This window comes from Tamandua tetradactyla, chromosome 19 (genome assembly GCF_023851605.1).
Source record: "Tamandua tetradactyla isolate mTamTet1 chromosome 19, mTamTet1.pri, whole genome shotgun sequence".
In the NCBI taxonomy this organism is placed as follows: domain Eukaryota; kingdom Metazoa; phylum Chordata; class Mammalia; order Pilosa; family Myrmecophagidae; genus Tamandua; species Tamandua tetradactyla.
Genome location: NC_135345.1, coordinates 27,463,534 through 27,490,755, shown reverse-complemented (window position 1 = coordinate 27,490,755; position 27,222 = coordinate 27,463,534). Strand labels below are relative to the sequence as shown.

General features: G+C 34.7%; 1 protein-coding gene across 2 annotated transcripts in view; it reads right to left on the bottom strand.

Moving 5' to 3' along the window:
- Positions 1-27,222, bottom strand: part of STIM2 (stromal interaction molecule 2) — a 189,491-nt gene that overhangs the window by 21,895 nt on the left and 140,374 nt on the right. For both annotated transcript variants that reach the window (XM_077136555.1, XM_077136556.1), the window contains exons 4-10: positions 20,876-20,987; positions 16,433-16,548; positions 13,414-13,591; positions 12,724-12,901; positions 4,739-4,906; positions 3,913-4,013; positions 3,433-3,671 (exon numbers count right to left, since the gene is read on the bottom strand). In XM_077136555.1, the coding sequence (XP_076992670.1) occupies positions 3,433-3,671; positions 3,913-4,013; positions 4,739-4,906; positions 12,724-12,901; positions 13,414-13,591; positions 16,433-16,548; positions 20,876-20,987 (1,092 nt within the window). The remainder of the gene's footprint in view (positions 1-3,432; positions 3,672-3,912; positions 4,014-4,738; positions 4,907-12,723; positions 12,902-13,413; positions 13,592-16,432; positions 16,549-20,875; positions 20,988-27,222) is intronic.

The following is a 27,222-nucleotide window of genomic DNA, read 5'->3' as shown; positions in this document are numbered from 1 at the left end:
TATCTTTACCACTAGTTATTTTTCAGAGATGATAAATTTAATCACAGCATTTCTAAAACATCAAATTAAATTCCTGCAGTTATTACTATTTTAAAGTTTAAATTTCTCTGTATACCATTATCACTTAAAATTAAGCATTCATGTCCAAATAGGTGTTTTCTTTTAATGGACATTCAGATGCTTTACCCTAAAAAAGTACTTACAAAAAGAAAACAAAACAAAAAATTAATTTAGGGACTGACTCTCCATCCACAATTCTGTTATTGAATAAGTATGAATTCTAAGGGGGAACTGTGACTTTAAAAAGTTATGGTTTTCAAGAAACCAGATTTCAATTAGAGATATGAATGGAACAGACTTAGCTGGGACTAAGGTAAATCAGAACATAGGATAATGGATGATATTGACTATGGTTTAAAATTTCAACTTCTGTGTGAGAAGAGAGGATTATTTGGTAAAAATTTATATTTCCCGTACACACTATGTATTTTAACCCGTATAGTCAGTTTATTTAAACAACATTATTACATGGAACCGAGAACAGGGAAAGAGATCTTGTTATTCTGTATAGGTTAATGCAATACTCTGATATAATCAGAGTATTTTGGACAAAAAATAAAAAAGTATTTGCAAAGGCCCCTTGAAGGTCTGGGGAAAATTGTGGAAATACTAAGCCTCCCCATTTTGGGAATCCCTGATATTCTCATAAGCATTAGGGACTCCCAATTTAATAAGCCAAGCCCTTGATCTTGGGGTCTGCCTTAATGAAACTTATTTCTGCAAAGGAAAAGCTAAACTATTCATAATTATGCCTAAAAATCCCCCCCCCCCTCCGAAATCTCATTCATTGCTCAGATGTGGCCTCTCTCAGTCAAGTCTAAAAATAAACTTATTATCCTAGTCCCCACTACATGGGACATGACTCCCAGGGCGTAAGTCTCCCTGTTAACATGGGACATGACTCCCAAGGATGAACCAGACCCTGGTATGGTGGGACTGAGAATGACCAAAAGGGAAAAAGGAAATAAATGGGACAAAATAAAGTTTCAGTAGCTAAGAGATGTCAAATAGAGTTGAGAGTCATTCTGGAGATTCCTCTTATGCAAGCTTTTAACCACATATTTCAAACTACCACAGTATGCCATGCTCCATCCAATAGTATTCCTAAAAACCCAAGGGTTTAGTAAGTATATTTTCTCAGAATCTTAAGGCCTCCAGATTGAGCCTAGGCAGATAAATCCTGAAACCCAGAAATACCAGCCTCTCCAAGAACAACAACCACGTTTATTCTTCCACCCTAGAAGATCAACCCCCTTTCCGGCACAAAGAAGTCAAAATGGGCATTGCCCAGATATCCCTGTAGAGTGAAAAATCAAATGAGAGGAAGTATAACTAAGAAATTAGGTGTTAACAAATAGTTAATGTGACTATTAACTCATTATATAGATATTTCCTTTTAGAGTCTAGTGTTTTAGAATAGCCATGAGGAAATACCTGAGGTTGGTGAACTGTAACCCAGTAGTCCTGATCTTTTATAATGATTGTATAACTATATTGGAAAAAAAAAAAGAGTCAGTTGCCCGTGTTTGTACGGACCTACATAGGGATGTTTTGTTTTGTCCCATGGATATATATATATATATGACACTACTACACTGTCTTAGTTAATCTACCTCTATTGTAAGCCTTAAAACTGGATATATTGCAGTATCAGTGCTCAATAAGAGGGAGGGGTAAGAACTGTGGGATGTATAGTTTTTCTTTTTATTTTAATATGTCTTTTCTGGAGTAATGCAAATGTTCGAAAAATGATCACAACGATGAACATATAACTAACTGATGATAATGTGAACCACTGACTACATATTTTGGATGGATTGTATGGTGGGCAAAGATATCTCAATAAAAATACATTAAAAATTAAAAATAAATACACGATGTCATCTGTATACACAAAAAAGTATGGTTTTCAAACAAAAGCATATACTTATGGATCAGTGTTTTGTCTGACAAGTTTAGGGGGCATATAATTAAAATAAACACAAGTTGTCAACATTCAAACTGCAGAGCAAGCCCAGATATAGATATAACTGCAACTATCACTACCTTGGGGGTGGGTGGGGAGTGAAATAGATGAAGGCACACACCTCTATTCTTTGCTGCATTTATAATCTGTCCACTCCTCCCTCTTCTTTTAAAATTTACTGCCTTCTCAATCTGCTAACATATCTGTTTGCCATTATACCAGAGAATTAAAACCACAGAAATGAATACAAACACATAGTAACTGAGAATTAATTTGCAGGTTAAGGGATTTATTTTATAAAGTTATTTTCTAAATTAGATCCCTTTTAAATCATAACCAGGAAAGCTATAACAATTGAAAAAAAATAAAAGTAGAAAATGCTAATATATCATAATTTTATTGATTTCAGACTAAAATTTCCATGTATGTTTTCAACCAACCAATAATTAAATTGTGCTCTCTATTCTTAGGAACCTTATTCCATCTCAGCTGTTTCAAAAGGGTCACAATGATTTTTTACCAAAAAACACCAAAATGTTCACAAAGGGAAAATGAACCAAGAAGACAGGAAGATCAAAATGTTTTTCAAATGCTTTCTAATACAAAATATATATCATTTTAAATTTAAAACCTGCATAATTTTGCAACCAATAGAAGCTAAAACATTCTCAACGCAAAAATTTTCAAAACATAGAGCATAACAAAGCAATATAATGAAAATTGTATGTGTAAAATACCATCTTTGGGAGGCGCTCTGTGGCAAAGAGATACATTTTTCTACATATAAACATAGCTTAATTGAGTGTTTCGTGAGTTAAATACAACAGAAAAATACCCTTTCAATAGAACGATAGACTGGAGAAGTATTTACATAAAATACTAAAAAACACACCTATTGAGAATGGCAACACAATTTAAAATGCACACTGCCTCAGTCACACAGTTGATTAGTTAGTATCTAAGTAAGGAGTTAAATCAAGGTTTCCAAGATCTTTCCCTAATTTTTATTTTCTATTATAGATTAAGCTGCCTTTTGAAAGGATGTTTTCTCTCAAAGCTCAGCACTTCATTAATCTATACTCAATAGTTAATATAATGTATTGTATATAATTGCTCAAATAAACATTTGTTGATCAATTAAACAAATTAACCTAGCATTCAAGTTTCTTTAAAGTACATGTGTATTATATTACATATGGATGTGTGTGTGTTGAAGAGTGAGAGGATGTGTATCTGTGCATATATACACATTATTTCATATTTCCAAACTGTAAACATTTAAATTACAACAATAAAAAGAAAAGTGAATGAAGGAAGAATACAATTTTTCTCACAGATTTCCAGAGATGGAAGAAAGTTACTTAAAAAACTGCACCAACTCTCACACTGTTGGACTCACCACTTACCAGGGAACTGTGACACTATTGGGGGTGTATCTTCATCTAAGTCATCAACTCCTCCAGCAATTGGATAGGGTGGAATGGACACTCTGGGCATCACCACCCAGCTGTGATCAGAATAAAGAGAAGAGGTCAGGCTGGGGAGCCCAGAGTTATGGGCTATCTGAAAGCCACAGATCTTCTCAATCTGTTGCCAGCGAAAAAGTCGTTCTCGTAAACAAGTCGTCAACTCAGAGAGAGCCTTCCTGAAAAAGTCAATATAGGAGTTACTTTTTGCATCAAGGATTCTTTAATGTGGTGCTAAAAAAAGTAATTATATAAACAGACCACGGCCCTTTACTAACTCCAAAATAAATTTCCTACTTTAGAATTAGTGTAAATTATGTAATGTTACATTATTAGATGACAAATTAAAAACATATTTTCTATAAATTACTCATATTAGCACAATGACAAATAAAAAGATAGCTAAAATAACATTCTTACTTTGCTTCCAGAATTTTGTGGTCCACCTCATCTAGGGAGGAACTATGTGCAACATGCAGAGTCCCAAAGACAGTACTTCTCTTTTTTTTAATTTTCTCTGCCTAGAAACCCAAGGGGAGAAAAATAAATCCAAAGGTTCAGTTTAAAAAACACACAAATTCTAATGACGTCTGTTTTGTTTTGAATGTACTAATTAATAATCATAAAACCAATGGAGAATTATTAGCCAAGAGTCCAAAGAAGAAAATAGATGGGGAAGGGGAATGGGGTGGGGAGGCATGCTTTCCTAAGCCAATCTACGTAATTCAAATCCTTCTAGAAAATTTTTCTCTTATCTACATGGCTGAGAAAGATGTGACTCTTCTATTAAAACTAACAGAAAAACATGAATTATATCATACTACAATGGAAGTGTTAGTGAAGTGAACTGAGCATGTTTTGGCTAAAAATCACATTAAGACAATCTTATTTCACACAATTTAATAAGTGTCACACATTAATTTCTAGTAACTACTAACCTGAATCAGATATGAAGCAGCAACCTAGAGGAGAAAAGCTCTGTATAAAACATTCATAATAATGATATAATGATGATCTTTAAATGACACTAAGGTCATTTTGAAAGGGATATACTTTTCTAAATAATTTTACTTTATATCCTATGACTATAGGGGTCAATTTACATAATAAATTCTAATTCAAGAAAAAAATGTGCAATAACAAAAATTTTATTCAAGTCTTTGTATCTCAGTTGGCTAATTCCTCTAAAATACAGCCTAAGAAACAAATTTAACAAGTTTTAAAATATAGGTTAATAATAAAGTACCTCATCCTTAGCAATAGCTAATTGCATTTCAGCATTCTGTCTTTTAATGTTATAGTACTGTACTTCTACTTCATGTGTCAACTGAAGCCATTTTTGAAGTGCATCTGGAACAGACCAGCTGCTTCTGAGTTCGAATTCCTTCTCAGCTTTTTTCAGAGCCATGCGAACCTGAAATTAAAAAAAAAGAAACAAGCTATCATTTTAATACCAAAATTAAGAGAAAAAAATTTTAATTAAGCTTTAAAATTTTAATTATGCTTTGTAAATATCTTTTTTAATCACAAATTGTAAATACAATGCATTTTTTTTTTAAATATTTTGTTTATTTTATTATTTTTTGTTTGTTTGTTTGTTTTTTACATGGGCTGGGGCCGGGAATCGAACCGGGGTCCTCCGGCATGGCAGGCAAGCACTCTTGCCCGCTGAGCCACCGCGGCCCGCCCACAATGCATTTTTAACAGAACTCAAGTGCTTCCTTCTTAAGTTCATTAAGCAAGGTTGGGAAGCTAGAGAGGGTAGAAGGGGGTTATATATATCTTAAGTTTTGCAATATTTAGTTTTTTATATGTTATAATAGATTTGTTAAAAGAAAAATGTCCAGGAACAAAGAAACTAAAACTAATCACGTTTTTCCATAAGGCATTTATTTGCTTTTGGAGTAAGATATGAAGAAGTGTCAGAAACAGGGTGGATACCTGTTCTACTACCTCTTCTAATGTTCCCAAAAGACCTTATTGCAGTTTCTCAACTATAAACTAATTTTTAAAGTAACAAACACTTTCTGTAGTTTTCATAACATCTTCTTTATGGCTGGTTATTTCTCACTGTTACAATCATATCAGCCTATTAGAGTTTGTTTGATTACTTCCATTTATTCACTGTTTCTAACATACCAGAAACAAGATTGCATTTGCATATCACATCTAAATTTCAAGAAAATAGTTTCTGTACAAGAGTCTACTTGATTTTTCCATGAGATACTATGCATAGCCTTCAGTGTAAGGATGTTGCATTATTTCTTTCCTTTAGGAAAGTAAAACAATTTTAAAAGATAAAAAACAAAATGATTAATATTAGTTAGTAACAAGTGCTAAGAAAAAAATTTTAAGGGAAGTCTCAGTAAGAAAATGATACAAAAGGAAGAAACAATCCATTCAAGGAATGATCCACTTAAAAACTAGCAAGAGCTTAAATGAAAAATGTATAAAGATACATGATGGAATTTATGGAATGATGCTACCCATAAAGAAGACTTTCAGACAAAATGATGAGTGAGCTATGGGAGCATCCTGCTTCACCATAATTGTAAATTAATTTTCCTGAAGGATAAGTACAGTAACTAAAACTCCATTCCTAAACTAAAATGCAGAAGAATGCTTGCACTGAGCAAATCCAACTTATTTAAATAGGCCTTCTCAGGTGCCAAAATAATCTAACAAGAGAGTGCTACACAAATTTCTGATAAAGAAATAGAATAGCTGCCAGCTACTGTAGAAAAGGGATTATGTAGAAAATAATTAAAACTCCAAAATTAATAAAAAAAAGAATCCAAAATAGGACCCTAAGTAGACAAGACAAAAGAGAGGCATTAAAAATAGGGTGGGTCACAGTGACTCAGCTGGCAGAGTTCTCACCTGCCATGCCGGAGACCTAGGTTCAATTCCTGGTGCCTGCCTATGCAAAAAAAAAATAAAGGTAAGCTAGGGTGGTGCACCAGTGGCTCAGTGGCAGAATTCTCGCCTGCTGTGCCAGAGACTCGGGTTCAATTCCTGGAGCCTGCCCACGCCAAAAAATAAAGGTAAGCTAGAACTCATTCACTAAAAACAAATCCTAAGTAACATTTTATTGAAATGATTCATTGCATAAGGCCCTTGGAACAATACTGTGTAAAAAAACAATACTGGGTAATAAGCTGTATGGCATCTCTGCTACATTTCTCAGGAAGAGAAAATTTGAACTTAGGTTCTGTGACATACAGTTCTGTACAACACCATAAAGCATAGTGCTACAGATCCTTTTCTCCCAAGTTTTTAAGGCTAAAATTTTCATACAATTTTGGTTTTCAAGGAAGAGAACTTAAATTTTACTCAAGTTTTTCTCTTTAATCATAAATATTTCCCTTAGTGTTATCACCATAAATTTGCTTCTTCTACAAGACCTCAATAGAAAAACACTTAATACAGAACCTAGACATTTTCATGCATTGATGAACTGAGATTTAACAACATTCAAATTGGTTATTAAATAATGTTGCAAAATCTTGGAAATTTGGCTTTTTCAAACTGGCAACTGTTTTTTTAACTCTACTATTATTCATAAGTCTATCAACTGACATACATTCCAACTCTTAGTTACAATTCCATCATTATTTATAGGCAAATGGACACAGTGGAAGAAATTGAGTATTATTAAAAATACAATCATAAGTTACATAATTTTTGTGTCAGTAATAAATCAGCAATAAGTAAAAATATGACACAGAAAGAAACAGCCTAAATATCTGAAAACCTGGCTTCTAGACTCAACTGTATTATTTATTACCCTCGGTGACCTTCAGTAAATCCCTTAACTTCTGAAGCTCATTGTCTCAGGTACAGAATACAGTTACTTATACTTGTTCTGACTACAGGCTTCTAGACACTTTTCTTCAAAAGCAAAATAATTTACATAAAAACTATTTTAAGCCATACAAAACATAAAGTGGTATTATTCATTTGAAAGTCTATGTTTTAGAGAAAATAAACCTATGTATACAAAATACGCACCAGATTTTTCTGCTTTTCTAATTTTGAAAAGTTAATTAAGTCCCAGGCAAAATACGTTAATGCTTTAAACTATGTGGAATTGTGGATGATGTGGCATTATATGTAACTAATGTCTGGTAAACTTACACAAAACTTTGCAGCAGTATAGAAAAAGCACGGACTCGAATAAAACACCTCAAATTCTGTTCCTGTCACGTAATAGCTATGTGATCTAACAAAAGTTATTTAACCTTTCTACACCTCTCCTGTATAAATGAGGGTAATATCTATGTGTTGTGAGCATTAAACTTATGAGCCAACCATTTGCAATATGCATAGCATTATGGTTCTAGCACACAGTAAATGCTCATAAAACTGTTTCTTATTACTATAATCATGTTGGATAGAGATCTTTCTAAAACATATTACCCATTTCCCTCCTTTAAGCCACCTCTTACTGACTTGGGATCTCATTAGGATTATTCTGTTTGTACTATGACATAATATCATGATAATCTTAGGGTCTACTGAGGTTTGTAAGGTTTCTATGATAAAGACTTCAGATTAACATGTTTCTGTATTGTACTTTCTCCCTCACTGTGAGGCATTCACCTGTAAAATACTGCTACCAGTTTATAGCTCTACAGAACAATTCCCACTACTGCTTTCTGATTTGCTCTTTCTTATCTGAAAAGTTTAGAAAAATAGCTAAGAAGCTTATTAATATTAGGAACAAACCAAGAGTTAGACATCACCGTGGGAACAGGCAGGGAGTTTTTCCAGGAGTTCAGGATATTATATCTACACTTTTGACACAGTCTAATTTTGGCTGAGCCTTTTGGTTAACTCCCTGGTTCTTGATTAAATGCTGTTAGATAAAGGTTGTCAGGTAAATGAGGCACGGCTGCAAAACATTTCTAGCAGTCAATTCAATAGAGAAAACTCATCACCTTGTTCAAGACAGAGGAATGAGAAACTTCAGGGCTCCATCCCTACACTGAAGCTCTGAATAACCACCAAGAACTGGCAGAAACATTTTCCTCAAAGTTCCAGAAAACAGTTAAAGGACTGTAGTAATAGGGTGAGCACCAAATCAAGAAAAAGGCAACTTAAAAGTGATAGAATCTTGAGGTACCCTGGCTGCCCCTCCCCCAGCTCAGGGCAGCATAGACCCACACTCCCAGTGCAAGTTCCTGGTCCCAGTTCCAGAGGGAGCAGAGTGACACCCATGCACATTATGCGAAGCATGCATGTCTGGCCAACCTATCCGGTGGCAGCCTGAGGGAATGAATTTGGACACTCATTGCAGGCTCACTATCCCAGAATGTGGCCTATGCATAGAAGAAGCTCACAGAGCTCTCCTATAGTAAGCACACCATGCGAAAGCAGTCTAGTTGTGACTGCCTAGGGCAAGGGAATGCCAGCTGTAGGACATAGGGTGCAGTGCTCAAGACCGTGAGGAAACTACTTCCTAGGGAGGAAGGTGTATTTGTATACACGTACATAAGAATTCCTAGGGAAGGTGTATTTGTATACACGTACATAAGAATTTGTATACATATGCATACCCAAGAAACAATACATGTACAGAAAGCATCATTGGGAGGCTCCTAGGAGGTCCCTATGTTTCACCCTGGTGCTATTTCCTAAACTCATGAATGGATAAACTTTGAGGGAGAACTCTTGCACAGGTCAATCTACAAAGACTGGGAAAGCTGTTTTCTTTACTTTCTTCTTGTTATGTAGGTACCTGCTAGCTTCTAATATTCAAGGAAATACCTGTCATAACATGAGCTCAATACAAGCTTAAGAAACAGACATTTCACAGTCTAAAATTCCAGCAATAACAAATTAAAGTATCAAAAGTTCCAGGTTTCAACTAAAGGTTGCAAAACATACAAAGAGACCAGAAGTGATGATCCAGACAAAGGAGATGATTAAAGCATTAGAAACTACCAATGAAGAGGACCAGAACTGGATCAGAACTGGAATATACCAGACAAAGACTTTAAAAAATATATATTCTAAATATGCTCAAAGAGTTAAAGGAAAAGACGGACAAAGAAATGAAAGAAATCAGGAAAACAACAGACGAACACAAATGGAATATCAATAAGGAGACGGAAATTATAAGAAGGAACCAAACAGAGCTGAAGACTACAGTAAAAGAAATTTAAAATTTCCTAGAGAAGTTCAACAGCAGAAGAAAGAATCAGTGCATTTGAAGATAAAACAATGGAAATCATCTAGTCTGAGGAGTAGAAAGAAGAAAGAATGAAGCCTAAGTGCCCATGGGACACCATCAAGTGTATCACTGTGGGAGGCCCAAAAGGAGAAGAAAGAGAGAATATTCAAAGAAATAATGGCTAAAAATTTCCCAAATTTAACAAAAGACATGTATATCCAAGACACTCAATGAGTTCCAAACAGGTAAACTCAAATATACCCACCCCACAGTATATTATAATCAGACTGCCAGATGCCAAGGATAAAGAGAGAATTCTGAAATCCAGAGAAGAGAAAACATGTCACAAACAAGAAAGCATCATTAATATTAAGTACTAATTTCTCTTCAAAAACCATGGAGGAAAGAAGACAGTGACATATTTAAATACCTACAGCAAAAAAATGCCAACCAATAATTATAATCAGCAAAACTGTCTTTCAAAAGTGAGGGACGGATTAAGGCAATTCCAAGAAAAACAAAAGCTAAGGGAGTTTGTCACCACTAGTTCAGCCCTTCAAGAGATGTTAAAGAGTTCTACATGTTGAAAGGCAAAGAAAAATAGATTAAAAACAAACAAACAAACACTAGATCAAAGCCACATGAAGAAATAAAGATCTCAGGTGAGGATAATGATACTATTCTATTTTTGGCTTGTAACTTGGCTTTTTACTTCTTACAAGATCTAAAAGGCATGTGCATAAAATGTAATGATAAATCAGAGGTTTTGGACTCACAATGTATAAACACACAATTTGTGACAAGAATTACATGAAGGTGGGAGGATGGAAGGATTTAAGAACATAATTTGTGTATATTATTAAAGTTAAGTTGGTATCAAAGCAAACGAGCCTGTTATAGATTTAGGAAGTTAAAATTAAAGCTCTATGGTAACTACAAAGAAAATATCAGTGTATTTTTGTAATGAAATGTAAATGTAAGCTCACAGAGACAGAAATTAGAGTACAGGTTGCCAGGGGTTGGGGGTGGGAAAATGGGGAGTAATGCATAATGGGCATATGGTTTCTATTTGGCGAGATAGGAAAGTTTTAGTAATGGAGGGTGGGAAGGATACCACAATATTGTGAATGTTGCTAATCCTAACGAATGGTACATTTGGGAGTTGAGATGAGAAAGTTTATAGTTTATAGTGTATATATGCAGAAGGAAGGAAGGAAGGAAAGGAAGGGAAAAAGGAGAGAAGAAAGGAAGAAGGAAAGAAGGGAAGGGGAAGGGGAGGGGAGGGGAGAGGGAGGGAAGGGAAGGGGAGAGGGAGGGAAAGGGATAGGAGGTTAAAGGAAAGGAAGGGAAGGGAAGGGAAGAAAGAGCAACTAAAGCAATTAAATGCAATATGTGATCCTAGGTGGGATCTAATAAGGGAGGAGAAAAGGCTCAAAGGAGCATTATTGGAACACGGGAAAAACTGGAATACAGATAATAAATTTCATATCAAAGTTAAACTCTTGATACTACACTTAAGGTGGTTTCATAAGTGAATATCCTTGTTCTCAGGAAACATATATAACACTATTAAGTATTCACAGAGCATGACTTATACAACCTACACTCAAGCATCAGAAAAAGGACTGATGGATGGATAGATAGGCTGATGTACTCGTAGAGAGATAGACAGGTGGATGGAATGATATGGCAAATGTGGCAAAATGTTAATATTGGTGGATCTGGGTACAGGAAGGCTAGGTATATGTTGGAGTTCTTTCTACAGAGAGTGTATTACTTTTGTAACTGTCCTATTAGTTTCAAAGTATTTCAAAAGAAAAGTAAAAGAAAACACTCTTTACAGGAAATACACCCAGAAAAAAAAAAAATAAAAACAGATGTCTAGGGTATAAGGAAAAAGAGTTGTTAACAGTTAACAAAAGTATATTATAATCATATATATATGATTATATATATATATATATAATATATATTATATAAATCATATATATATGATTATATATATATATAATATATATTATATATATCATATATAATCCTACAAAAGGTGACAATCATGAAAGAAAGATAATGCACACTACATATTTTCCCATGAGTTGACATTAAATTCATCATCACGTAGTACATAACACTGCTTATTTAACACTTGATTTAGAAGACAGCAGTACATAAAGCAAAGTGGGAGCAAAGTGCCCTTGCTTTACAACGGAGTCAACTTCTGATTTTGAACAAGTCTCCTAACCCTCATTTTGTTACTCATTTTCTTTATATGTAAAGGAAAGGTCAAAGCCAGAAGAAGGAGATGGGGCAACAGAAGCAGAGGTTGGAGAGATGTACTTTGAAGATGGATAAAGGGGCATGTGCCAACGAATGCAGGCAGCCTCTAGCAGCTGACAAAGACAAAGAGCACATTCCCACAGAGTCTACAGAAGGAACACAGCCTTGCAGATCCATTTTAGATTCTGACCTCCAGAACTGTTAAGATAATAACTGTGTTGTTTTAAGCCACAAATTTGTTACAAGCGGGGACTGGAAACTAGTAAATTTGCCTATAATTGAGTTATCCCAGATCCCACATTCAATCACAACTGAATAGGAGAAACAAGTATTGGGAAGGACATTTTTCAGATAGCTTCATTTTTTTTAGCTGATTATGTTTTAAAACCATTGAACAGGATTCAAATGGATGGTACTGATCCTTTACCCTTGCAGATAAGTTCAATCTTAAATATATTTTATTTTACTAAGTTGCAGTCGAAACTCAATATATTATAGATACTAAATGAAATAAACATCTCAAATTTACTAAGGACAATTAATATGGCATGAGATAAGATTCAAAACATAAATGAGTGAGCATGACAGTAACTTCATCTTTGTTACTTTGCTATATAGACTTTGATCACTGCTAGTGATATGACCAAATGATTCTTTTATGAACAAAGGAACAGCATAAAATGAAACAAAAGGTAGATGATTGTACAAAAAAAGGCCCTGGCTCCTCAGAGTGGTAATACAAATATCCTAACAAATTTCTATTTTAAAAATTTAAATACCTGTTCCAATTCCTGCTCTGCATATTGACGTCTACTCAATTCACACTCAGCTCCTTCCCTCAGCTCTCTCAGCCGACAGGCCTCCTCCTTTGCATAACTGATTTCATCCATCATTTTGCGCTCTAGATTTTGCTTTTCTACAGCAACATTTCTGTTTTCTTCCTGTGCCTTTTCAAGCCTTACAGACAATAAAAATGAAAATTCCTCACAAAAGTTTCAAAACATTAATTTTTTTTACTAAAGAGCAAATACATATCAAGCAATTAGACACATTTTCTAAAGAATCTGAGGCATTTTCTAATATCTGTTTGGATATTAAAAATATCAGAACAGCCATTTTGTTTATCTTGGGCTCAAAATACAGGGAGTATATAGAAATACTCTTCAGCAAAGACACTTTTAAGAAATTCATAATTATTTAAATTAACAAATAAAATTTTACTGTACATAATTCCACTTATATATTGATTATACTTGATATATACATCAAGTATATTATACATACTTCTATCAGTATTTCCAAGTGGAACTATGACAATATAACATACTTTCCTAAAATATAAACAAATATACATTCCTGATATGTATACTAACCTAAAATGTAAGTATATAAATAAATATATGCCTCTATTTTTATGAATTGTGTTTCCCTATGTAAACAACAAGAGTTATTAAGTTTGACTCACTCACCTCTCTTGTAAGTCCATTAAACTCTGCTCTGCAGTTTGGAGACTCTCAAGGTCTTTCATCATTTTTGCAACATGTTCTTTTGATGTCTTATTCTGTGTATAAGCAAACCAGCACCCTCCAACACCAATTACTATAGAAACTGTAAGGATAAAATCCTTCATCCAGTTATGAGGTGGTCCTATGAAGAGAATTACAGGGTGGCTAAATTTGTGTAATAAATTCTCAATACACAGAGGCCCTTTTTAAAAAAATAGTAGATATCAAACACACACACACAAAAAACTTGAAGATTGACCTCCCCAAATCAAGCTCTAACCTTTAAAAAATTCTTTCTTCAAATAATCAATGTGTATATTATAACCACCTGATGCACTGGACCTATAGGAGGGCAGAGACAAGCACACAGTTGCACCATGCCCCTACTGCTGGTAAAGAAAGTAGTAACCAAAGTCCTGGGACCTTGAAAAAGCAACAGCACCTCCAACCTTATGCTGTAGAATGGACCTCTTTGGGGTGCACAGATTCACAGAATCACCATTATCACACCAACTCCCTTCCTGCAGTCCAGTCAGGCAGTAGCCATGCTTTGACGTACAAACTAGAAACCCAGTCACTTATCAAAAAGCATTTTTCCCAAGCATGTAGTTATGTAACTAATTTTGGTTTATCAGTCATTCTCAACTGGGAATGATTTCTCACCCCCACAGACATTTGACTATTTTTGGTTCTCACAACTGAGGGGAGGGGGAATAGATGATACTGGCACCTAGGGAGTACAGTCCACGGGTATTGTTAAACATCCTACAATGCATAGAACAACACCCCTTCCCCCAAAATAAAGCAAAACACAAAGAATTATCCAAAACCAAAATGTCAATAATACTGAGGTTGAGAAACCCTGGGTGAAACAGCCATAATACGCGTTGTTTGAAGTGGCTATTTACCAGAGATAGCTGGGTTAGTCGAGGAAAGAACAGGGCTTCATTCCCTGTCACTCCAAACATGGATATTAACCCCAGCTTCCTTTCTAAGGTAAAAGCCAGGGCCTAATGTCTTCAGCAATACAAAACACAGTGATCTACTATTCAAATAATTTCTCAATTCATCCCTGATGGTCAACGCACACTAACTTTCAGGGGCTCTCTGAAGGGACAGTCCATGTTAAATACATTACTTAAATGCTCCAAAGAGAAACCGTTTGCAGTGAAAACTTCCTCAATGCCCAGGCTTCTAGTAGGAAGACATCGTGCATGTTTGATGTGATGAAAAGCTGTATGAAAACGGCAAGTGCCTAGGCTTCAAGTCTAGGGTTCATCTGCTTGTGTGTATGGTAAATAGCACACTCCATGCCTGAGATCCTCATGTTCTCTATTTCTAAAGTGTATACCTTCACCTATAGTGGAAAAGAGGTACTGAAGAAAGCTAAAGCCTCAACAGGATTTGTTTCTAATCCTTGTGCCTCAGAGGTTCAGATCAGGCTCTAGTTCAAATATGAGCCCTGTTCTGAAATATAAAATCATCAGAAATGGATGGGTGAGTTCCAAACTCTTTAAAGAGCACCACAAACTGGAAAAGATTTCAATGAAAATACCTAAAAATGTACCTCTGCTCATTTGACAATGCTAGTTTTTTATGAATCTAATGTGGGTGTTCCGGCTGCTGGGGCTCAATCATTCAAATAATAATTCTCAGACAAACACATGAAAAAGGTAACGTATCATTAACTCCTTAACCGGATTGCTTATTAAAACATTTGCTCTCAACATTCTTTGAGACTAGCTTGATTTCTTTTCAAATGACTTGATAATATAATACTTTTGTGGCTTATAAAGTAGTTTGTACCCAGATGAATAAAATATAAATATTCCTGACCAAGATGTATATACAGGCAAATTCTATACTTTAATCCCTATTTTCACCAATCACTCACATAAAAAAATCAGATAAAGCTTCACAGAAGACAATGCCCAAGTGGATTCAGTTTAAAACTTAAGGAAAAGGCTAGAAAGGGAATCATCTCTGTGGAATGCTCAGCATTTTGGTAGTGTTCTATTTCCTGGGATTTGAAATTTCCACCCACAGTTCATTTCTACCAACTCTTACAAAGATTCCAGCTGTTTCAACAGCTGCTCTTTTAGCCTGAGCCAAAAAGAACCACCAGCAAAGCCCTGGAATATATCCAACCTCTCCAATAACCCTTTTTTAACAAAGCCACCCCAACATGTTATCATAGAAGCATGAAAGACTCCTAATTTCAAGAATTCAAGTGGAAATAAACACTAGTCTCTAATTTATAATTTATGAAATCCACTTTTCTAGTATCAACTTTTCTATTTCTTTTTGGCTTTTGAAAAATATAATTCTTTCTAAAATATGTTTCCTTCAAACTCTCACTTCCTAAACTTTGAAATTTCATGAGACAAAATACTAAATTTCCCTTCTGGGAAAATATGTTTCCTTCAAACATTATTCCCATGAAAGTAAAGGAATAGAAGGCTTATTATACTCCTTACTCATATGATGGAACACTTTTAAAAGTGTTCCTCAAAACAATCTGAAGAACAGTCAAACAACCATCTCCATCTTTGCTTCTGCCAGCAAAGTCTGTTACTTTGTAAAGCTTCAAGTAGGTCTCTGCTTTCCTCTTGTTGGTGACTAGGAAGTCAAGTCAGGATCTATTACTTCATGCCATGAAGATGTTTAGATTTTTAAGGGATTTTTCAGTGAACATCCAGCTATAATATCAATATTCTAACTGTTATAAAGATCCAAATTTAATTCTAAACTATCAATAATCATCATTTTTATAATCTGTTTATATCAATAGCCAGTTTTGAAAATTTCACACCCCATGTTTCAATGAAGAACATCCCACTAATGTTTTAAAATGGTATTACATTTCCTTCACAGCTAATAGATGAGTCTTACTAGTCTACTAGCTTTCAAACTTTTCTGTTCCTGAAATAACACACATATGTCATTCTTTTGCATCATACACTTAGAGAGGGAGAATACTAACGTGTCAGAGGTCCAAACAAAACCACATCCAGAGCTTTGAGCTGAAGCTTTTGTCTGTGACTCCGGTCACTGATTTTCAGCTGAGAGATCATAAATGAAGGTTCATGCACTGCTATCCTGTTTATTAAAAAAATACATATACATTAAATGAAAATATTTATAATACATAAATTTAAGTACTTGAATGACATATTTAATTCTATATATATAAGTGATGATTACTTTAAGAGCTCAATGCTGAGTGATTTATTACTTACATGTATCAAAAACATTTTCAGTGCAAACTCAGCTGTAGAAAGACTATATGTTTATAATTTAGTTCTACATTTATAAGTTTTTTTTCATAAGGTACTTTCTGCTACAACTTATGATGATTTAGAAATGTAACAATATCAAAATGCTTTATAATCATTAATTACTTCTGGCATTTTATTATCATTTCACAAAGAACAATAAAATTGTAACTTACTCAATATCAATAGCCAACATTAAAAACTAGTTCTCAATTTAGATCATGTTGCACTCTAATGTTTAAATGTTTTTAAAATTAAATAAAGTACAACAAAGCTGTAACAGGAAAGTAGGAAGTCATCACAGGGTAAATCTAAGGATTCATGTATTAAGTACTGAACCATCTCATTAGCAATGAAGAAAGCATGTAGGAGACTAAAAGGCATAGGTGAAATAAGGAAACAAAATCACTTTGAACTGTAAATTCAAGTCATTCAACTAAGATTTCTTAACAACTAAGTATGATATCAGTAAAGACCTTATAACACAAAGTCTAATAATAATAAAATTGTTAATACTAATGACAATAAAAACAAGCATGTACCATGTGCTGAGTCCTGTGCCAAGGGCTTAACATTCAAAGAAAACCCCTATAATGTATTTAGTATCACCACTTTTCAGATGAGGAAACTACTAATGTTCTTAGAGGTTGAGTAACTTGTCCCAATGTTACATAATAAGTAAGAGGTAAGGTAGAGATTCAAAACCAAATATGTATGATTCCAAAGACTATACTCTGAACAACTACATTTTATTTGGGAAAATACCAGTGCCTCTCAGTATGGAAGAATTACAAGGGGTAAAAAAGAACTCTGACTCTCCCTTTCCATCTTCTCCTCAGTTACCCTTCCTTTATGTTCCCCTATGCCTTTAATGTGACACTTATAAAACTGCTTGAAGGGGCGGGCTACAGTGGCTCAGCAGGCAAGAATGCTTGCCTGCCATGCCAGAGGACCCGGGTTCGATTCCCGGTGCCTGCCCATGTTAAAAAAATTAAAAAAAAAAAAACTGCTTGAAGGCAGAAACTATGTCTTATTTCTGTATCCCCAAAGCCTAGCATGGTGCCTGGCAAAAGAAGATACGTGATAAATGTTTGCAGAATAGAAAAATGAATAAACAGATGGATACATGAACGAATTAATAGCAACATTACCAATAGAAAAAATTTAAGAAAGACATTGAGATGTAGAGAAAAGGAAAGTATATAACAGAATTTTATGCAAGGTGCAATATGAACCCAGAGATGGAAGTGATTCTACCTGAGTGGGTGAGGATATCAGGGAGGGCCACACAGGTCTGAAAGGAATGAGGAGGCACATGTCAGGTGAAGAGAGCCTTAATATAAGCTCTGGTAATAAGAATTACATAGTACAGAAAATACAGTAAAAGACTTAAAATAACTATTATCAATAACTAACAATTTTGACTACCTATAGCAGATGTAACCATGTTTTCGTATCATAGGAAAGAAATGTAATAATAGACTGTTATAGGTCAACTATCTGACACATACTTTTTTCTTTTATTTTTTGTTTATTTTTAATAATACATTTTTATACATATTACAGCTAGCTCTTAGCTCTACAGTTACCCTACAAAAAGCTCTGTAACTTACATAGTAATCAAAATTAATTGATAGTGCCCCTTTAAGTTGATTCACGTAATTGCCACTATTCCATAAAAAAGGGATTTAAGGGAAGATCTTCTTGTTTCACTTCTCCTCCACTCAAAAAGGCTCCAATGGTATGATCGGAAAATGGAGCTTCTACATTTATAAAATTTTTCTATAGAAACATGTTCACTATAAAAAAATTGATCTTGGGTGGGCAATGGTGGTGCAGTGGCAGAGTTCTCACCTGCCATGCCAGAGACCCAGGTTCAATTAGCAGTGCTTGCCCTTGCAAAAAAAAAAATTGATGTTGATAAGTGTATGATATGATGTTCCTTCAACAGTCTACCAGAATTTGAGGTCTCTCTCATGACCTTTACTTAAGAAAAAGAAAACAGTATCGGTACTTTTTATTGCCCAAACATAGGGCAGTCTATTTTATTTCATGTTGTTATATAAACTTCCCAAAAAACAACATAAGAAAAATATTATGAATTCTTCATTTTCAGAATATCATAAATAACTTGAAAAACCCTAATTCCATTTTAATGCTCTGTCTTGTTTTGTGTTAATTTAGGAACTTGTCTTCTTTAAAAGCAGAAACTGCATCTTTAAATTTTTGTTGTTCTCTCCAGCATCTAACTGCACCATGAAGATAGAAGATATTCAATACGCACTTGTTGAAATGACTCTTATTCCCCATGACTTCATTGTTCTAGTTACGTATATAGTAAAATCAGAGATACTGATGTTGATACTCAGAATATATTTAAGGGAGATATGAAAACTTTCAACTTGATATAAGACACAAACCTCAGAACAATAAAAGCTGCTATTTAAATAATGTATGTAAGCAAACTGATCAGGAATATAATATGCATATTTCATCACACAATAATAGATAGTCATAACTGATTACAGTTTTTTAGTTGGTTTGGTAGTTTTTTGATTCAGGAAGCCATCCAGGGAGGAGTGGCACATAGGATGCAATTTTGCAAAGGCAACATTCTATGAAACCATTGCAAATTTTAACATTTACATCTTTAAAAGTATAAAGTGAAGTAGTGGCTATTTAGAAAATATAATTAAGAAAACTAGGAAAAAATTGGTTTCAGACATCTATGGACTAAACTGGCATTCTGGACTTTGGTATTAGGTCTGTTTGGGTTAAATGCTGGCTGGAGAAAAATATTTGACTTTTTTTCTGATTTTTTTTCATCTGTAACATGGGGATAATGATACATACAACATTTTAATACTGAGGATTAAGTGAGATAGTATAAAGTAATTCTATGTAACCCACACTTAAAAATGGTTTGTATTATTTTGTTCATAAAACTTCATTTTTAAAATTGATTTATAACATATGGCCACTAATAGTTTTAAATATTGTTGTTATTCTTAAAATGCTAATTAAGAGGGTCTGTATATTTATCTGTTCAAATAGGTCTTTTTATGAACGTGAATCAATAGCAAATTATTAAGTTTCTGTTATATTCACAGAAATATAATATAACATTGAACCTTTGATGTTATTCTAAAAAAGTCATAGTTGACCTACCATGTAACTCTCAAAATTAATCTCCTTGGGAATAAATTTTTTTTTATTGTATAGTATAACATATATACAAAGCAAAGAAATAAAAAAGTAATAGTTTTCAAAGCACTCTTCAACAAGTAGTTACAGGACAGATTCTAGAGTTTGTCATGGGCTACCATACGATCCTCTCAGATTTTTCCTTCTAGCTGCTCCAGAGGGCTGAAGCATCTTCTTATCATCACAACTGACTTTTTTTCCTTCTTTTTTTTTTTTGTAAAAAATAACATATATACAAAAAATCTATAAATATCAAAGCACAACACCACAATTAGTTACAGAACATATTTCAGACTTTGACATGGGTTACAATTCCAAACTTTTAGGTTTTTACTTCTAGCTGCTCTAAAATACTGGAGATTAAGAGATATCAATTTAATGATTCAGTACTCATTCATTTGTTAAAACCTATCTTCTCTGTATAACTCCACCATCACTTTGATCTTTCCACTCCCTTCCTTAGGGGTGTTTGGGCTATGGCCATTCTTAATAATTCATATTGGAAGGGTTTGTCACTAATAAGATGGAACTATCTGATGTGCTGGAGAGGCTGGATTAGGTTCCAGGACTTATCTGCACCAGGGACCCATCTGGAGGTTGCAGGTTTCTGGAAACTTATTCTAGTGCGTGGAACCTTATATATTGCCCTAGGTGTTCTTTAGGACTGGTTGGAATCGTCCTGGTTAAGGTTGGCAGGTTACGATAGGTAGCAAGGTCTAACTGAAGCTTGGGGGATAAATTTTTTTTAAAGGGCTTAATTACTACAACAAGAAAATGCAATTAAAAATTCAAAACACTAACAAAAATTAAGGAATGTATATATGTATACACCTCCTCTGTGCCCCTGGCCACAGAAGTAAACTTAAATTCAGCATTGAAAACAGACATCTAATATATAACTTCCTATGAATGGAAAAATACATTTGATTAACAAATTGAAGAGTCACCTGGGAAGTGTTGTTCCTTTGACATTATTATCTCTAAAATTCTTCTCATATTGGGGTAGTTCAACAAATTCTATCAACCACTGAAGGGTGTCCTCAAGGGTCCAATTATGAACTGCAAGAGATAAAAGGGGAAGGTATATTTCAAATACACCTGCTTTAGAGAATTAAAACCTATATGTCTAATCACTATAACCTCAGGGAAACAAAGATATTAGACTGACTTTTCAACTCAATTCAGTCACCAATAAGTGAAATCCAGCATTCGATGAGAAGTTAAAAACACTTTAGAAACATACCTCCTGTCCTTAGAGGCTTACAGTCTAGAACGGAGAAGACTGATCAAAGCAAAAAGGACAAAATATTAACACAGTTAATTCTAAAATACGTGTTTATACAAAGGTTGTACAAATGAGATAGTCTATTATCTTTCTGGATGCAGAAGACATCAGAAATGTATTTATTCATTCTTTCCTCCATCTGTCTATTTATTCATTCATATAATACTATAAACCTTCTGAGTATCAGGTTCCACTGGGGATGTGGCAGTGAGTAAGATAAAATCCCTGCCCTTACGGAACTTAAATTCTTTTTGGGGTGGGGAAGGGCAGCTTATGAAAAAAGGAAGAAAAGAGACATTTCAGAACTGATCAGCTACTAAGGAAGGAAGGCAAGATGTTAGGGCAAGTTTCTCTAAGGTTCTGACACCTGAACTGAGACCTAAAAACACGCAAGGAGCCAATATAGTGAAGATTTAGATGAAATCTTGCAAAAAAGAGGGAAAAGCTAGTGTACACCTTAAGAAGCAAAACTGCTGTGTTTGAGCAACTGGAAGAAAACCTAGAAGGGCTAGATCATGGATGACTTTCAAGAACTCTTGATATTTTTCTAATTTCAATAAGAAGCAAGAGAGTAAAATGATCTGTTATATTAAAAAATCACTCTTCCATGTGGATAATAAATTGCAAGGAACAGACGAGAAACACAGAGAATAATAAGGAGAGCATTCCTTTACAGAACTGTCCAGACAAAAGAGGTTACTTGGAGCATTTTGGTAACAGAGAAGATCGTGAGAAATGGTCCAATTCAGGACATATTCTGAGAATAATGCTGGGAAGAGGTACTAATGAAATAGTGAGGGTTGGCAGCTAGGGAAACATAAAAAGTATAACGAGTGAGTGCCATTAACCAAGATAGAGAAAAATGGAGAGGAACAGGTGAGTGAGGTGAGTAGGGGCGATTAAGGATCAAAAGTTCTGTTTTTAGACAGATTATGTTTGAGGTATTTATTAAACATTTAAGATATACAGTTAGCAGTCCAATATTCAAGTCTGGAGCTTAGGGGTAAGTGAAATTAGGGACAAAGATATAATTTGGGGAGTTATCAGCATGCACATCGTCTTAAGAATGAAATGAGATCACCCAGAAAAATGAAGATAACTATTAATAGGTTCTAAGAGAGTAGACTTAATTCACGAAGAAAACTGTATCTAACATCTCCTCTCCTGGGCACTTACTTTGAATTAAGCATTTTATGTGCATTTTCTCCTTTAAGCCTTTAAAATACAAACTTTTAAGTTAGTAACATTATGGTCTCTATTTAAGAGATGAGAAACAGAGAAGTTATATGGACCCAAGATAGTACACAGCAGTGCTGGCTTTTGAACCCAGGTAGAATGACCATAGGATCTGACTCTACACTATCCTCAGAACAATATTAAATAAGAGTAAAAATGTGAAAAAAGCAGATAAATGTTAAAAGGACTCAGAGGCTTCCACTCAGAGTACAGAGGACAACGACAAAGTTAGCCAAAAAAAGGAGGCAAATATGCTAAGAAAATGTAGAGTTCCATATTGTGTGCATTTAATTTGAGGGTTTGGGAAAACAAAGTGCTTACAAACCACAGAACAGGTCAAAGGAGAATGAAGAAAACAAGTGAGCAATAGAAGCAGATCTGGGAATCCATCTGCATATAAATAAATCTGAGGAAAGATCTTTCTGATAAACTGCAGAAGATTAAGAAAACAAGCAAAGCTAAATTTTGACATTCCATCTTTTTCATTAAGTGTTCTTTAGAGAAAAAGCTTAAATAAATGGCAATTAAATACTTCATTTTAAAAGTCAATATAGTAGTTTATAATTGTATATATAGAAAAAGCTTTGACTATTGTTTTATATGTCCTCTCCATCATGTGTTCTGCCCTCAAGTCTGGACATGTGCCTGAAGCTGCTGAATCCATTTAGTCAAATAACTCAGGATATCAGCCAAAGGTTTGGGCCCTGGGAGCTTTCTACTGAATTTAATACATTCAGAGTAGTTTTTTGACTCTTAAATTTCTTCCTATTCAAGATGAACTGTGTTGAGAATTGCCTTGTCTTAACTGCCAAGAAACCCACAGTGCAGCTGCACCTCACACACCCACACAAAAACCTCAGCCAAGAAAACAGGATAACATTCTCTGTCATTTCTATGGCTGCTCAACTGATCCACAGCAAAAGTCCCTGATCTAAACACTCCAGCACATCAAAATGTTCCTGCAATTCCCAATGAGCCAGTATAGAACGGAAGAAAAACTGAATGAAAAATAATGCATACTGAAAACTGTCCAAATCCTAATACTGCATAGTACCTAGTAAATAGAATAATATCATAGTATTTCTAAAGTAGTTTTCATTAAAACAACAAAATTCTAACATAGAACCTGCATTTCACTTTAGGGAGAGGTTCACTTCTTGTGCTCCCCATGCACAAAAAGTAAAGGTGATTTATGATCATATAGCAATGCCAAGGGAGGCAATCCTGAAGAATTAAAGCTACAGCTGACATAGAAAGATTAATAAATTAAACAATCAGCATTTAAACGTGCTGTCTGGCTAATTTATTGATGTCTAAAAACACCTCCACTTCTTCTCTTCTCATGACCAGAACCTGTATATATATTTGCTTTCCATGCTCCAAAAACACTAATTATTCTTCAGTTCTCAGGACAGGTCAGACCCTGTCCTTCCTCAGAGATTTTATGCACATGCTGTTCTCTCAATGAGAGACCCTTTTCTCCATTCCTCTGCCTCACCTTTGCTAATTTAATTTATTAATTCATCCTATGTCAGCTAAAACTTTAATTCTTCAAGATAGCCTCCCCTGATATTGTTATATGATCATAAGTCAACCCTGTACATACTTTTTGTTCACAGCATTGCAACTATTTATTTGTATGATTAGTCTTTCTATGCCTATTTATTCAGTTAAACTACTAGCTTCTTGCTCATCACTCTATCCTTATACACAAATGTAGTTTGATGCATATGTTGTATAAATGAAATAGAACATGTTTAATTTAATTGACAAATATTATGGAAATCTATTTTTCCATTTTATTGAGGAGACCCAAATAAACATTATGAGAGAACTGTCCGTAAAAGAAATTCTTAACAGTAAAAGAGTTACTCATTTAACACAAGTATCTGGTTTCTTATTATCTGCCTCTCATGGCTCTTTCATAGATGCTGTTGCTAAATAGCACTTCCACCAGAGGGCAGACAGAGAAGGATACGGTATTCCTTTTAAAAATACATTTCACAATCTGCAAAGCTACAGAAATGCAAACTCTACACTACTAATTTATATTGTCTCTGGCAGAGTTGTGGCTAACACTATAAGCTAGATTAATTCTTTGGCAATTTATTCCAAGACCAATAGAAAGAACTCTGAAATGGTAAGAGACCTAGTTCAGTCCCAGTTCCACCACTGATTCGCTATGATTCTATTATAAGAAACAGGAGGTTGGTGTTTAAAACACTGCTAACTAAACTATTAGCCGACAACAATAGACTATAGAAAATTGAGAGTTAAAGAGTGACTTTAAAGAATTTAAGGAAAGTTTACAAATGTTATTTCAATAGCCATTACAATAATCCTTTGAAGTAGGTGTTTATATTATCATAATGAAACTGAAAGTTTATGAAGGCTATGTTCTTAATTAAGTTTAACAGATTAATAAATGCCAAGTCTGTTTTTAGAGCCATTAGCCACTGTATAATAATATTGCCTCTTAAATAATCAGATTAGGTGCCACAGAAAGATAGTCTATGCTTGAGTCATACTTATATCTTTCTGAATGTACCTTATTCCCCCACACCTTCAGCCTGGAATGGCCTTCTTATCTTCTTCCTTCGTTACTAGGCTTGCTCTTTCTCAGCCACCAAGACTCAATGCAGGAGCTCCTTCTCCATGAAGTTTTCTCTACCCACCCATTTCCAGATTATAGTGGTTCCTCTTAGTGCTCCTTGGTCACCTGTATACATATCTGCCACAGGATATATCACAAGCCATAATGTAATTGCTCATGCCTGTCTTAGTCTCTGGATGATGAATTCCTAAAGGTCAGGAATGTGTTCTATTACCTTGCACAGTAGGTAACACATAGCATCTGATGAATGACTAATAAAGGGCAAATAGATTTTTAATACCACAATGCCACATTCCTTTGATATAGGGCTTTACATTTTACTGTACACTTTCACAAACATCTTCATTTAATCCCCTGTAAAGATCTTTGAGAGGTAGTTATCTCAACTATAGCCAAGATAGGTCAAGCGATCACGCAGGAGAGTAAGCGAGAGTTTAATCTAAACTTCAATTTTCTAACTCCAAGTTCTCTGCAAATAAAGGTAGTTCCTCATTTGTAATGATGCCTCACTGTTCTATGCTAAAACTTGTAATACATTTTCCTTAAAAGCAAACCTTCCAAATATATAGCACTGATGGTATTATAAGAACTAAACTTTATATATGAGCAATCTGCTATCAGTGAACTCAGGGTTCCACGTGAAACATAAATAGAGTGAGGCCTACTGAATGCCTGGAGGTAGTAACAGAAATGCTCAATAGAGCCATGTGTGTTCTCACCATGGGGGTAACTTGGAAGAGGGGCTCTAGAGGGAAAAATTTCAAAAAACTAGGGAATTCAGAGCTGGAGCAAGGCTCTGGAGCCAAAGGGATGGTACAGACAAGGGAGAAAGAGGACAACATGGTGAATGGAACCAAAACTCCAAGAGGTGAGATATATAGTAAGTATGGGGACACATGTTTGTGGATTTTTACAGAAACAGAAGCAAGACAAGCATTTTTCTTTTCATTACCCCTCCCCTTGGTGCTATCAACAGGGCAATTTCTGTAACAGGAAACAAAGTTCCTGATTCTGTACCAAAACAGTTTCCCCCTTTTCCCCTTTCTACTTGCCATTTTCAGTCTCAACACCATAGAACTATTTCAGACCAGCACTTAAAGAGATGAAAAATGGTAATTGGGCATAGGGGGAGAAAGCTTTGGGACAACAGTGGGGTCTATAGTAAGAGAAAGGACTGAAAATAGCTAGCAACAGAGAGCTAAATAATGGAACTGGTGTTCCTGTGGCCACCAAGCTGAAGAAGACTTCTTACTGAAACAGCCTTCTAAAAATGATGTATGAGTTTTACATAGGTATATCCTCAGTTGTACAAACTAGGTTAAAATTACAGGAAGCAATCCAGCTGAAAGTGATCTCTCCTTCTCCTAAGTTTCTAGTGTACTTACTATTTCAATCAAATGGCAGCATCATACATACTGCCTCATTTGTAACTACCTGCTCAAGTCTTACATTCCTACCATATTGGAAGCCCCATTAAGTCAGGGATTATCTTTCTATTCCCTGAGAATTCAGCACAAAGTTGGCATTCAAGAATTATCTGATATGAAAAGCATCAATGACAAACAACATATTTTTTTTTTTAGGATATCTCATTTCAAAGCAGCACTGGAGAATCCTGGACTCCAAGACAGGATCTTACAGTCTTATAACTTAATGGAGGTAGGAAGGCACCAATTTATAGCTGTGTGCACCATAGCAGGATGAGGTGAGAATTTGTGTGCTTCCAGTCCAGTCCCTTGCCTTAAGAAAACCTGATATAGACAAATCAAGGTATTTATCTATTTGTTCCTTTCATCTATTAAAGGCAATCTTATAAAACCAATGTACTAGCACACTTAGCCATATACTTGTATCTAATTACAGGCCTAAAAATACAAAACAGCTTAGTGAAGTACCACCATGTAAGTTTCCAGCTGTTATATTTAATAGAAGTACATGCTGTCCTACAAACCTTTAAAGATTTCACAAACTGAAATCACCTAAATACTGTGGGAAAAAATCTAATTTATAATTACAAAACATCTGTGTACATGTAACCATTGTAAAAACAGTAGCTACCACATTATGAGCACTTGGCAATAAGTGCTAAACTCTATGAAATAGATATTAGAAGTACTATTATTCTTTGGTTTACAGTTCAGAAGGCTAAGATTCAGAAA